The 14,015-nt window shown below is 43.8% G+C and overlaps 1 protein-coding gene across 3 annotated transcripts in view; it reads right to left on the bottom strand.

Annotated features, from left to right (window-relative positions):
• Window positions 1–14,015, bottom strand: part of myo5b (myosin VB) — an 84,936-nt gene that overhangs the window by 38,534 nt on the left and 32,387 nt on the right. For all 3 annotated transcript variants that reach the window (XM_061734572.1, XM_061734573.1, XM_061734574.1), the window contains exons 6-18: window positions 11,987–12,130; window positions 11,832–11,913; window positions 10,169–10,276; window positions 9,430–9,539; window positions 9,094–9,359; window positions 8,935–9,016; window positions 7,714–7,854; window positions 7,506–7,628; window positions 5,500–5,583; window positions 4,390–4,524; window positions 4,219–4,316; window positions 1,201–1,287; window positions 1,004–1,115 (exon numbers count right to left, since the gene is read on the bottom strand). In XM_061734572.1, coding sequence (XP_061590556.1) covers window positions 1,004–1,115; window positions 1,201–1,287; window positions 4,219–4,316; window positions 4,390–4,524; window positions 5,500–5,583; window positions 7,506–7,628; window positions 7,714–7,854; window positions 8,935–9,016; window positions 9,094–9,359; window positions 9,430–9,539; window positions 10,169–10,276; window positions 11,832–11,913; window positions 11,987–12,130 — 1,572 coding nt within the window. The remainder of the gene's footprint in view (window positions 1–1,003; window positions 1,116–1,200; window positions 1,288–4,218; window positions 4,317–4,389; window positions 4,525–5,499; window positions 5,584–7,505; window positions 7,629–7,713; window positions 7,855–8,934; window positions 9,017–9,093; window positions 9,360–9,429; window positions 9,540–10,168; window positions 10,277–11,831; window positions 11,914–11,986; window positions 12,131–14,015) is intronic.

The raw sequence follows: 14,015 nt of genomic DNA, 5'->3' as shown, positions 1-14,015 counted from the left end.
GTGATATGCTGTCATCTGTCCGCTACTCATCATGAACTTTAACTCCTACCTGACAAGAACACAGCAGAAATTAGACAAATCTGCCACTTTTAGAGCCGACATCTGGTGGGATTCATGTATTTAAAACCTAGACCCTCTAGAAATCCAGTCTGGAACATCTCACAAGACTTTTTAGAGGTTTTTGAAGAGGAACGTTTAGATCAGGGGTCCTCAACCCTGGTCCTCGAGGGCCGGTGTCCCTGCAGGTTTTAGATGTTTCCCTGCTTCATTGCACCGTGATACAAGTGACTGTGTCATCAACAGAATTGTGCAGCCCTGGATGAAAAGCTGATGACAATGATTAATTAGAATCAGGTGTGTTAAAGCAGGGAAACATCTAAAACATGCAGGACACCGGCCCTCGAGGACCAGGGTTGAGGACCCCTGGTTTAGATGGACTCATAACTGTCTACATGTGTCATTGAGACTTTTCAAGAACCAAACTATAAAACTGCTAAAACCTTGAGAGCCTCTGACCAGAACTTCTCTTCTTGGCTGCACCTTTGATGTACAGGACTGTCTCAGAAAATTAGAATATTGTGATTTTCTGTAATGCAATAAAAAAAAAAAAATGTCATACATTTTGGATTCATTACAAATCAACTGAAATATTGCAAGCCTTTTATTGTTTTAATATTGATGATCATGGCTTACAGTTTACCAAAAACTCAAATATCCTATCTCAAAAAATTAGAATATTCTGGGAATTTTAATCTTAAACTCAATCTGGAGTCCTGGCTTCAAACCACTGACAGACTAGTGGTGGAAGCATCTGGTCACTGGGGACGGTTTTCTGTGGTTGCATGTGATCTCTTAGCTGCTTGGTGTTGCGTTTTGTTTTCAACAGAGATGATCTTTACAGGATTAAATATGAGTTTCTTCCAGTTGGTGCTGTGTGTTTTTAATCGTAGGATGATTTGACCGATGTCTGTGTGGTCTCTGGTGGAGATCCAGCGTGTCTCACCTTTATCAGCGTCTCCAGTAGGTTTCTGCACACCGGTTTCTTATCCGTCGCCGTCATGTCCGACTTCTTCATCAGGACTCGATACCTGCTGAAGAAGTCCTGGTATGTCCACCTGCAGACATGCGAAACAACACGCGTCAGGCACGCTGCAGGTTCCCATCAGCACGTGGGCCCCTGGGATCAGAGCGAGGACACACCTGGACGGATACCCGGCTGCGCTGATCCGGATGGTCTCCAGCACTCCGCAGGCTCGGAGCTGCTGCACGGCTCGCCGAGAGTCAAACCTGTGACATCAGAGACACGGTTAAATCCTGTCCGTGTTGTGGTTTAAAGTTCAGTTTTAGCGTGTCGTCTCACCTCATCTTCCTGCTGGGCATCAAGCGGCTGATAACAGAGCGACTGGCTGACTGAGCAGCTGGAGAGACTAAAGGAGTGTCTGTCCCAGAGTCTGATCGCAAACATGTGACTCTCATTTCCAGAGAAACACGACAGGAACTCACAAACACACAATCCTGTTTGTGTGAGCAACTGAGCTGCGTCAATGACTCGGGTCATTGTGAGCTCTTCCACACTTATTTTTTGTGCTTTTAAGATGCAGTCAAACAGAAAAGATTTTTATTTTAAACATTAGAGAGCAAAACTAGACTCATGCTTTTAAAAATCCTGTTTTATTGGAGGGAACATCTGTATAATTTAAATGTCATAAATGCTTTGTTTAGAATTTGACCTTTTTTCCTGTTTGAGTAAGAGTTTTGTATGCAAATCTTATTTTGTGCTTAATGGGTTGAATTTTCTGGAGGAGATCCAAGTCATATGTGCGTACTGGTCAAATTGGACTGAAACAGTGTGCACATTCTTGATTTGACTGCTAGATTTATGAAATATTGTGCTTATTTCAAGAGCACACAGTTACGACATTGTAACTGGAACAGAAATAGCGAAGTGCTAACTGCAGTGGCAAGAGCCACGTGGTACCTGAAGCAATACAATGCACACATTCTACACTAATACACAAAGATTTACATAAGTCTTTTACTTTAGGGCAGGAAAAACAGAATGGGTATGCATGTGTGTTTAATATCTGTGTGTATGTTTTATATCTTTTATATCCGTTTCTTTTCTTATCCTATACTGAGGTTGAAACCTGGAAGTGCAACTACATCTTGTTGTAGTTTGTACAACAAAGTCTCTTAAACATCTGGATAAAGAAACGAAACCAGAAAAAACATTTACTGTTTAAATGTTTACATGAAGGTTCAGTTTCACGCTCAAACTTGTTTTTGATTTCAGGTTTTAAAGCAGCACAATGTAACTTTCATCTTTTGTTGAGTTTGGCGGCTCCTTTGGACAAAAGCGGTAGTGCTTTACCAGAAAGAACTACATTTGCCATGAGCACCAGCGCGTACTGCCGGAAAACCCCTGTCCCCGTCACTGCATTTGTCTCGATAGTGAATGAAATAAGACGGGACGGACTTTCAAAACTACTTTTCTGTTTTCAGGTCGTTTGCAGGATGGACTACCCAAACTACAAAACGCTCTGGTTTTGTTCTACTGCACCTTTTTCCTGTCACGTTTTTTAGAGGGACTTCGTCATAAATTAGTAGTCCAACATACTTACTGACAAAATAAAAAAATACTTTATAACGTTTGAATAACTGAATGTTTTGCAAATCAGCCCTGCACAATTTTACAGTTCTCAGGAAAAATACTAGAAATGTTCTATACATTTTCTTTGCATTGCATTCTTTCCTCTAGTGCTGTAATTCTATTCAATTGTATTATTATTTTATAAAGCTTCCTCATTGACAATTACACAATTTTATGATCACTATTATTATTCTGTGTCTGTTGTTGATATTGTGAGTAATTTTAGAATTACCAAAACCCAAGACGAATCCCCTGTATGTGAAAACATTCTATTCTTATTGAACATAGAACTCTACATTTACATTTGTATCATAATAATTCTGTCTCCCTTGTCGGACATCCCTCCTCGTCAGAGCCGCCTGGGAGATTTGCGAGGCCCTGTGCGAAATGGCTGGGGGAGCCCTCGCGCGTGAGCGTAGCGAGCGCCGCAAAATTGTTGAGTTTTTCGGGTCGGATCGGGTGTCTATATGCGCAATTTTAACTCTCCAATTATCAAAATACTGGATACCTTCCCCTGCCTCATCATCATCTGGGCTTGCCTCGACGCGGGGCCCCACGGCTGCTTGAGACCCGGTCGGATTGGTGATTTTTTTAACACATTTCTCAAACGAGCCTTTCAGAGAGGCATTAAACTCTTCCATTTTCTTTCGTTTTTTTCTTTTTTCATCCCCTGATGGAAATTTCCTGATCCTGTCTCGTTCTCTCGACATTGTGTGACAGTTTGTTCCAACTCCACCGTCTGGATCAGAGCAGCTTGTGTCTGCGCTTGGTCTGATCAGTTGTGTTGAACAACAGACACGCGCATCATTGCACATATATTTATTCATATGCACAGACTAGTACACATTTAGGTCTGTAATGGAACGTGACTGTTGATATTTATAAGGGAAAAAACGAAAAAAAAAAATTTTTGAAAAAAAAAAAAAAAAAAAAAAAAAAAAAAACCGCCCATAGCGCGAGGCCCCCTGGGGCGAGAGGCCCCGTGCGGTCGCACGGTTCGCACACCCCTTGCGGCGGCCCTGCTCCTCGTCTTTCAGCTCACGCCAGCGAGTGAACGCCGGGCCAATGTTTATTCTTGTCCGGGCATTTAGCTCTCTTTTTTTCGCCTCCTCCGATAAAACTTTTATTTTCTTTGGTTTTTCCGCTGCTTCGGCCATGACACCAGCTTCTGCTGTGCTCTGCGCTCCACGCCCCGCCCAGCTTTGGTCTGGACTACGAATGGGGAAGGAGGGGGAAGTGACGTATGCCGTAAAGCAGTCAAAGCCGTAAAAATGTGTAGTTTTTTAGTGTGGAAGAGTTCCTACCATGCTCCTCAAAGTTACATAGTGCCAGTGAAGGAGATACAGACCCCTCAGACCATGACAGAGGTTCATTAAACCTGTTGAAATTGATGTACCATCACAATGATGATGATGAAATATTAGATTAAGCTGGAAAAGTTACATAGTGCTGCTTTAATGAACCTGCAGAACCTTATCTGAAACTCTGAAAACCCTCATCCCGTAAAGCAAACCTCTGTTTCTGTTGGACCACAGCGCAGCTCTGAGAACATGAGGAAGTAAACTCACGAGAAGCACTCCTTTTCGTCGTTGGGCTTAATGCAGCGGACGTAGTGAGGAGACGTGGCATTCAGGGTCTCCATGAGGAGGTGCAGAGACGAGCGGAACTGAAACACATGGGAAGCGGTGAGCAGCGGCGGCCGGAGGCTCGGAGAAGGTAGAGCAGAGCGAGAGCCTCACCTGGTGGCCCACCGTCTTCCTGTGCTCCTTGTTGGGATATTTGGGGACAGTCTTGGCCGCTCGGACGTTCACTCTGGAGGACTTGGCGACGGGAGCGTCGCCCTGCTCATGAAACAGATCTGCAACCATCTGAAACTGAGAGGAATTGGGAGGCGGTTCAGCTGCTTCTATCAGTCACCACTTCTTCTGAGCTGGGCATCAAACTAGAAACACTTTCTGTTTCTAGTGGTTATGGATCACCATCAGCGGGTCATCAAGGTCCATTCAAATCTGTCAAGGTCCACTAATCACATCCAGGTGTGTTTGGAGCAGAGAAGCAACAGAGTTTCCTGAAGACCAGCTTTAACTCTTGTTAAAATGACAAAATTCTTCTATACTTCTTTCCTCCGGCCAGCTCTCTCCTTCCTTCTTCCTTTCCTCTTTTCCTCCTTTTTCTTCCTACCTCCCTTTCGTCATTCGTTCCTTTATTACCTTCTTTGCTTTTCCTTCCTTCTTTCCTTATTTTCTACATTTCCTTCTCTCCATTCCTTCCTCCCTCCTTTCTCCCTTACTTCCATCTTTTCTCCCTTCCTTCCTCCATTTCCTACTTCCTTCCTTCTTTTCTCCCCTCCTCCCTTCCATCCATTTTTTCTCCCTTTATTCCTCCCTTCCATCCTCCCTTTCCTACTTCTTCCTTCCATCTTTTCTCCCTCCCTTCCTCCCTTTCCTACTTCCTTCCTTCCTCCCTTTCCTACATCTTTTCTCCCTTCCTTTCCTACTTCCTTCCTTCTTTCTTTTCTCCCTTCCTTCCTCCCTTTCCTACATCTTTTCTCCCTTCCATCCTCCCTTTCCTATTTCCTTCCTTCTTTTATCCCTTCCTTCCATCTTTTCTCCCTTCCATCCTCCCTTCCTTTCCTACTTCCTTCCATCTTTTCTCCCTTCCCCCTCCCTTGACCCAAAGACAGCACAAGGGTTAAAGAACCACATCAGCGTGGTTTAGGACAGGTTTCCACACCAGATTCCTCTTTGTTTATGAGAACAAGGATTCCTCTGCACACGTCAGAGAGTTGGGCAGTGGATCTGAACCAGGCGGATCCTGATCCTGGTCCTGGTCCTGGTCCTATTTCCTACCTGGCTGGCCTTCAAGATGTTGATCTGCTCTTCGTAGACGGTGTCTCTGTTCTTCTCCAGAAAGCCTTCGCACTGATATTCCACCTGGACACAAGCGGCTGATCCGGTTAACAAAAGCAGCAGACTGGAACCCAAATGCTGCATTCAAGTGCAATGTGTAAAAACATCTTTATGAAGATAAAAACATCAAAGATGTGTCGGTCGACCCCCAAGACACAGATACTAATATCTGACCTTGGATATAAAGACAGTCGCTATGACAACAATGTGTCTATGAGTATAAATCTTCATCTGGCTTTCTTCTTGTTTTTCTCAAATGGTGATTTTTTTTAAATTTTTAATGAAAGTTTCCTCATCGGAACTGGTTTCAACCTGCATGCTGGCATTGGAGCACATGCAAGCTGACATCAGCCACAACTAGGGCTGAACGATTAATTGCATTTGCGATAATATCGCAATGTGATAAAACGAGATTTTCTAACCGCAAAGGCTGCGATTTGACCAGTTACGTGATCTGGTCACGTAATGTGCGAGTGAACAGAGCCGGCAGGGAAAACAAGTCAACAGTGTCCGCGTGTAACCCACTGTATCTACCATGGCCTCAGTGTTAGGGCTCGGCCAGACGGGGTTTTATAAATATATGGGCTTTATACATTTATTAAATATATGAGCGCGGGGGGCACGGTGATGCAGCTGGTAGTGCAGCCGTCTCACAGCAAGAAGGTCCTGGGTTCGATCCCGCCGGGGACGCTGTGGGCGCTGAAGTGCGTGTTAGTTCCCCCATGACTTCAGCGCCCACACCCTGGGTGGAGTTGGAGAAAGGATCTTTCTGTGTGGAGTTTGCATGTTCTCCACGTTCTCTCCCTCACAAAAACATGCAACAGTCCTGGTTATACATGCCCCCTCTGGCCAACCGGGGTTCCAGATGGGGTGGGAGGATCTGGCTGGAATAACGTGATCCTTCCACGCGCTACGTCCGGCCGGAGAAACCCCACCCTGTCTGGTGAAAAGAAGCTGCTCATTCCTCAGGTTAAGGAGGAGACCTGAGCTCAGTGCAGGAACTCCCGGGGTTGGTAGAGGATGGCAATGCCCAGGACTGTTAGGTAGGAGCACTGGGTGATAAAATGGGAAAAAACCAGGATAAAAATATTTAAAAAAAAATTATATATATATATATATATATATATATATATATATATATATATATATATATATATATATATATATATATATATGAGCGCGGAGTCGGCGTGGCGAGGGGTTGCGCGCGGCGACGAGCATGAGCCGGGCGCGCGCCGGCGGACAGTGGAGTCGCTCTGTGAAGCCTGAATTATGGTTCTGCGTTAAATTGACGCAGAGCTACGGCGTAGTGCGCGTGTCGCCGCGTACCCTATGGCGTAGGCTCTGCGTTGGTGAAACGCGGAATCATAAATCAGACTTAAACCACCTGCAGCCCGTCAGCTCATCAGGAGGAGAGGTTAAAGAGCGGGGCTGCAAGTTGTTCATTGCTGGTTGGTTTTGTTAACTCTGAGCTTTGTTGGTTTGTTTGTTAGTTTGCTGGTGGTTTTTTTCTCCCTGTGATTTTTGACTTATTTGTGATGAAGTTCTGAGTTCCCTGCGAGGAAGGTTTTTTGTTCCCTGTGGGAGTTTTTCTGTGTTTTTCTATTAAACTACACCTCGTTTTGGCTAAAGTTTAACCCGGTTTGGTGTCATGTGATTGGGTTCAGAGAGAACGACCCATAACACTCGTGTGTACAGACGTGTGTAGACGTGTTAAAGAGGTAAAGCCACAGATTTGTTTTCTTTATTGTTGTAATCTGTGCTTTATATAAATCTGACATTGTTTATCATAAAACAAACTGATTTATTGCTTGTGTAGTTGAAAAATACATGAGAACAGGACCTTGAAAAAATAATCGCATATTAAATCGCAATATTGAGGAAAAAAAAAAATCGCAATTAGATTATTTTCAAAAATCGTTCAGCCCTAGCCACGACTCACTCACCTTGTCAGCGAAGTGGATGATGATGAAAGACGTATTGGACATCCGGGGTTTCTGGAAGTGCGCGCTGCTGGAGTTCTGCTTGTAGAGCTTCTCTGCCCAGTTCTTATCTGTTCCCTTTGGCACCTGAAATACACCCAGAGGAGCAGCTGAAAGTGGAATCCTCTCCGTTGATGTCAGTGGGAGGCGGGTGGGCTCGGTGGGACCTTACTTTACACTCCTCATCCAGGAGGTCCAGGACTCCGAGTCGCGCTTCGATCAGGTCGATGCAGGGCTGGTTGTCGTAGAAGTCGATGAGCGTCCAGGGGATCAGCTCCTTCATGTACTCCTCCTGTTCCAGCTTGAAGACGTGCTGAGGACGCAGAGTGGTTTTGTGAGGACGACTGCCGACTAGGGATGGGAATTGATACGATTTTTCCGATTCTGCTTAACGATTCGATTCTTTATCGATTCTCATTTGGAAAAAAGGAGAACAAACAATTTTAGTATCAACTTTGTTTTATATTTTTGAACCAAAAAATATAAGTGAGGTGTTAAGACGCCCCCAGTTTCAGGCTCCTCGATTGTGCCAGGGGGGCCCCACAAAATGATTTGTAATATCAAATATGTATTTAATATAAAATAATAAATATTCTTCTGTAGAAATTAACTAAATACAACAAATTATTTTGTGGCAATTACACAAGAATGTCCAGTAACATGTTCAACACCACAAACTTAGTCACTGCTGGTGACATTCATCTATTCTGGCCTGATACTCTTCCGTGCCTTGATGAAAGGAGAAGCTAGCGGTGACTGCTCTTTAACTTCTCCATAGATGAGCTGACGAACTGCAGCTGTGTCAGGAGCGCCGGCTCGTCCTCGTGTCCGAGAGCGCAGCTCTTCTAAAGCATGATTTATGGTTCCGCGTTACACCAACGCAGAGCCTACGGCGTAGGGTACGCCGTACGGTGCGTGTCGCCGCGTAACCTACGCCGTAGGCTCTGCGTTGGTGTAACGCGGAACCATAAATCAGCCTTACCACACGCCGGCTGACTCCGCGCTCCCAGCGATTCAGCCGGCCGAGTCCTAACAGTTTCCCCCCTTTGTTGAAATGTCCACATTGCAAGAATTGTCGCCCTGTTGTCATCCTTTTTGGTAAAATGTAACCAAACTTCCGAGCGTTTATTCCGCTTTGTCCCTGTGTTTTCCTGCTGGGCGTGAATGCGCACGTTGCTCAACGTGCTTGGTGACGTCATTCGCGCACACTGGAATCGACAAGGGAATCATTTGCGAAAAAGGCAAACGATTCCAAGGAATTGAAACACTGGGAACCGGTTCTCAACAAGAACCGGTTTTTGTTGAGAACCGGTTCTCAACAAGACCCGGTTCTCGATTCCCATCCCTACTGCAGACACGAGAGAAGCGTCACGCAGTCGGAACGGCGACTCACCGAGTTGAACTGCTGCTGCAGCTTTTCGTTGGCGTAGTTGATGCAGAACTGTTCAAAGCTGTTCACCTCGAACGTCTCGAACCTGCGGACACACAAACAAAGTGGTCACAGGTGGAGCGGACACACCTGCAGCAGGTGGCGCTGCACCCGGCGCTGTACCCGTAGATGTCCAGGACCCCGATGAAGGAGTGCTGCTTGAAAGAGGTGTGCAGCGCCTTGTTGACATGCTCCACGATCCAGTCGAACAGGCGGGCGTAAATGTGCTTGGCGAGCGCGTTACGGGCGTTGAGCGCCTGCTTCAGGGACATGCTTTTCACGTAGGTTTCAGACGCCGTGGCCAGCTTCCTGTGGCAGAGCCAGTGCTTCATCTGCTGCAGCTCCACCCCCAGCAGCCTGCAGAAGTTCTGCAGATAGAGGTCGTCACTCTGCAACACAAAGAACCTCCGTCAGAGCGCAGCGGAAACCGCCGGAGCGGCGGCCGTCAGGTGGACGTACCGAGACTGAGCAGGACTCCTGATCTCGCTCCGGGGAAATCTCAATGTTGCCCAGATGGAGAATGGCGGCGATGATTTTGAAGATGCTGCTCTGGCTGGTCTCCTTCACACCTGCAGAGAACACGGGGAAGAATTGGACAAACTCCTCTGTGACTGCGTTTCCATGCATCAATAACCCTTTTAAAACGCGAATATTGGCAATAACCCGAATTTGCACGGCCATGTAAACACCAATAACCCCTTTGAATAACCAGAATTTGCTCATATTCCGGTTTTTACAAACCCGAATATGACCCCTGGGTTACTCCTTTTAAACCTGAATATTGGGTCATGTAAACGCCAAACTGAATATCCCCATCAAACGGAACAGGAATTTGTTTTCTGCACATGCTCTGTTCACAAGGAATCCTGGTCTTTTGAGTCCAGGAAGTTCTTATAAACACGGAGAAACCAAGACCAGGAGGAGACTAATCACTTCATAAATGTAATGAAGGATATGAACATTTCTGCATTTGTAGACGGTAGAAAGTACCGGGATAGAAGATTTACAAGAAGGTGAGAGAAAAGTTGGGCGAAGCAGCATTTGTTTTGAATTTGGATACAGGAAAGAGAAGTGGAAATGACGGTAATTGTGTCATGACGTTCTCCCTGCGTCGCTGGTTTGATCCAGATATCCCAAATGAATAATCACCATGTAAACAGGGATGTTACCAGTGGGTTTGTGTTCTGAGGTTTTTTACCCAGCAGCATGAAGGCCTCTCTGGTCTTCTTCAGCTCCTCAGCATCGTTCACGCTCTCAATGAAGATGTTCTCTCCTAAAGATGTGTAGATGAAGTCTTCAGCACTGGCTGAAAGAAAAAGCATTTTCCATTTTCAATTTAACAAAAAAAAAGAAAGGAAAAATTGAGCATTTTGGTGAAACAGTTGTGGGGACAGACCCCAGGCCTGGAGTAGGGACTTGTTTCATAGCACCTGGTGAGGGCTTAGCCTGAACCAAGATGCTGGGATCACCCTCCTGTCATCTAGAACTAGTCTGGGGAACCTTGGACTCGTCTGTGACCATTGTAATTTTACAATCTCGGAAACATCCTCTCTCCAACCGGGGTTCCAGATGGGGTGGGGAGGATCTGGCCGGAATAACGTGATCCTTCCATGCGCTACGTCCGGCCGGAGAAACCCCACCCTGTCTGGTGAAAAGAAGCTGCTCACTCCTCAGGTTAAGGAGGAGACCTGAGCTCAGTGCAGGACCTCCCGGGGTTGGTAGAGGGAGCAATGCCCAGGACTGACTCAGGTAGGAGCACAGGGTCGGGAAAGAAAAAAAAAAAAAAAAAAAAAAGGGAAAAAATATATATATTTTAAAAAAAAAAAGAAACATCCTCTCTCAAAGAGATACAGAACTACCGTTCATTCTTAGTTCTGGTGGAAGCAGCTCCAGATTTCATTTTTAAGAGGCAGTCATCCTCTTTTCCTGTAAAATTATGCTTCCAACTTTTCCTTTTAGTGTTTTCCTCACAGAGGGCTCAGGTCATCCTGGACCAACCTCTGGATTATATTTAGATCAAACTAAACTCTATCACCCTGAACTGATTGATCTTCATTACTTTATTTGTAAAGTGCTTCGGTGTGACTCCTGTTGTGGACTGGGGATGTACGTGGGTCAATGACGAATAAGGATTTTCAACAGGTCAATTTTAAAAAAATTTAAAAAAAAAAAGAATATCCATTGCAGTAGTTCAAACATTAAGAATGTTGTGTACACATATACATTCATATAAAAATTAAAAATTTTAAAAAGTTTTTTGTCAAGATGAATTGGCACTAGCCTTAAAAAAGGTAATGTGGTTCAACAATGATTCATATTAAAATTAATTAATTTCCTTAACATCTTGACATCTTTTTTTTATTTTTTTTTACAAGTTTTCAGTATTATACAAAAATGGTTGTTTTTTTAATGGTCGCGCCACATGATATTTCATAAAATGGACATCAGTCAAACTTTGTTTGTATATTATGATGGAAATATAAATACAAATGTGTTGCAATCTTACACACTACAAGACACTTCAGAAATCATGCCAGAAAGGGCAGAAGATTGATTTAAAAACATTTAGAATTTTCAAAACAAGAGTCATGGTCAGACGGTCGCACCACATGACATTTTGACGCTTAAAACAACAACAAAATCCCAAATAACTAGTATTTTTTGTAAAATTCAAGTGAGTCCATATGTGGAACAGGTAGGTCATATATATGGTATTTTTTTATCCATTTAAACCTATTTTGAATTGAAAAATAATCTGTTTTTCAGAAAATATAGGCTCCACGTCATTGATATAACCTGCAGTGAGTGGAGCAGCTCAGAAACAGGTTAAGGATCAGCATGAAGCAGACGGGGGGACTCACTGAGGCCGAGCTCCTGGAACTCTGGTAAACTGGCCGAGGCACACAGTTGGTAGAAGATGTGATAGTTCCTCTCGTCCTCGGCCTGCAACACAAACAACCAACGCTCAGCTGGCGCACTGACCAAACCCTGAGGAAGTCCACTGACTCGGGCTCACCTGGAAGACCACGCGGGACTTCTCCAGCAGGTACGTCCTCATGTTGGCCCCGATTATGTGGTAGTGTCTGCTGAAGCCGATCTGGATGTACTTCCCGAAGCGGCTGCTGTTGTCATTCCGGGTGGTTTTGGCGTTTCCGATGGCCTGATGGGCAGAGGAGGATTAAGGTAGTCATGGGCCCCTAGGCTAGTTTTCCTCTGGGCCCCCCTTATGCATCATGTTCTCCCAGAAAAAAGTGCACATGGCAGTAGCATTTACTATAACAGCCTTTAGTTGTAACAAAAATACTACAGAAAGCCATCTGCATCTGCAAGATGAACAAGCGTTAAGCTTTCTGAACCAAGACACATCTGCTGCAGCACAGACCACACACAAACACACACACACACACACACACCACCCTGTTCTACAGGACTGTCTCAGAAAACTAGAATATTGTGATACATTTTTTATTTTCTGTAATGCAATTAAAAAAAACAAAAACGTCATACATTCTGGATTCATTACAAATCAACTGAAATATTGCAAGCCTTTTATTATTTTAATATTGCTGATTATGGTTTACAGTTTAAGATTAGAAATAATAAAAAAAGGCTTGCAATATTTCAGTTGATTTGTAATGAATCCAGAATGTATGACATTTTTGTTTTTGTAATTGCATTACAGAAAATCACAATATTCTAATTTTCTGAGACAGTCCTGTACAGCAGAACACACTCTCACAGAGGCACAAATCAAGCAGTGGGGCAGAGTAATGCAATTTCAACAAAAACTGTAATACAGCAGCAGCACATACAGTGTGTGTGTGTGTGTGTGTGTGTGTGTGTGTGTGTGTGTGTGTGTGTGTGTGTGTGTGTGTGTGTGTGTGTGTGTGTGTGTGTGTGGCAGCAATGTAACAGAACTGCAGGGCTCTCTTTCTTGTTTTCCTGGATGAGAAGTCTTTGATGAGGCTGGTAAAATCCAGTTTTCTAAGAATATCACTCTCAATGCTCATCAAAGACGGTGATTGAGTCTGTTTTGGCCCATTGTGGATCAGTTTATTCAGTTTATTCTTCACAAGTCCAAGCTTTGAAAATGAACCCTCCCCACTGGCATTGGTAACAGGTAAAGTCAAAAAGAGTCTCAGTGCTATATCAACATTTGGAAACACTGACTGTAGTCAGCGTCATCCGCCTCCACATCTTGACCCTGACAACCACCAGACTTAAAATACCCTGTTAGCTTTGGAATCTTCATTAATAATTGCTTGTCCCTTTTAGGAATGGGCGATATTTTACCCTTCACGATATACCGTCAAAATAATTACCCAAGGTAAGAATTTATCATCTCGCGGTAAAAACAATAAATTCCCGTCAATGACGTTTTTGTGTAACAAACATGGCGGAAGGCGGATCTGAGAGCGAGGAGCTCGTTGTTAAACGAGGCTCCAGCTCCGTTGTCTGGAACTGGTTTGGATTTAAAGAGAGAGACGAGGAGCAAACATCATCTATTATGTGCAGAGTCTGCAAAAACAGAAGGAAATGGTTGTTACATTTTGATATAACGTTTGACTATTATGAAAAAAAATTGCAATAGTATCTAATTTGTGGCATGTTCCAACCACAGGTTGATTTGCACATTTTATTTATATTAGAAGACGTCATCACTGATAGGGTTTTATTTTCAGTGAACTTTTATTTATTTGTCCTGTTTCTTTATTTATCAGGTTGTATTTTTTTCTACCTTGTGATTTTATAAGCTAAGAAAACTTGAAGGACAAGGTACTTTAGCTGTTTGCTGTTATCCCACTGTTTAAGCCTTACAGTTTGAATAAATGTTGAATCTGTTCTTACATTTCAAACTTGTTTCATCTGAGTCATTACAGTTTTGCAGTACAGGTGTAACTAATTTAATTGGTTTTTATTAATTCAATTTAATTGGTGTAGTTTAGTAGTATTTAGTATTCTTTTAGAGCAGTGATTTGGGGGCTCCAAAGACTGAATGTGGTGATAGATTTATAGTTACAAAGGTGGAGTTGAATTGGTATTTT

Source organism: Cololabis saira, chromosome 11 (assembly GCF_033807715.1).
Source record: "Cololabis saira isolate AMF1-May2022 chromosome 11, fColSai1.1, whole genome shotgun sequence".
Classification (NCBI taxonomy): Eukaryota; Metazoa; Chordata; class Actinopteri; order Beloniformes; family Belonidae; genus Cololabis; species Cololabis saira.
Note: the sequence above shows the minus strand (reverse complement) of the source record. Positions and strands in the feature narration are given on the sequence as shown.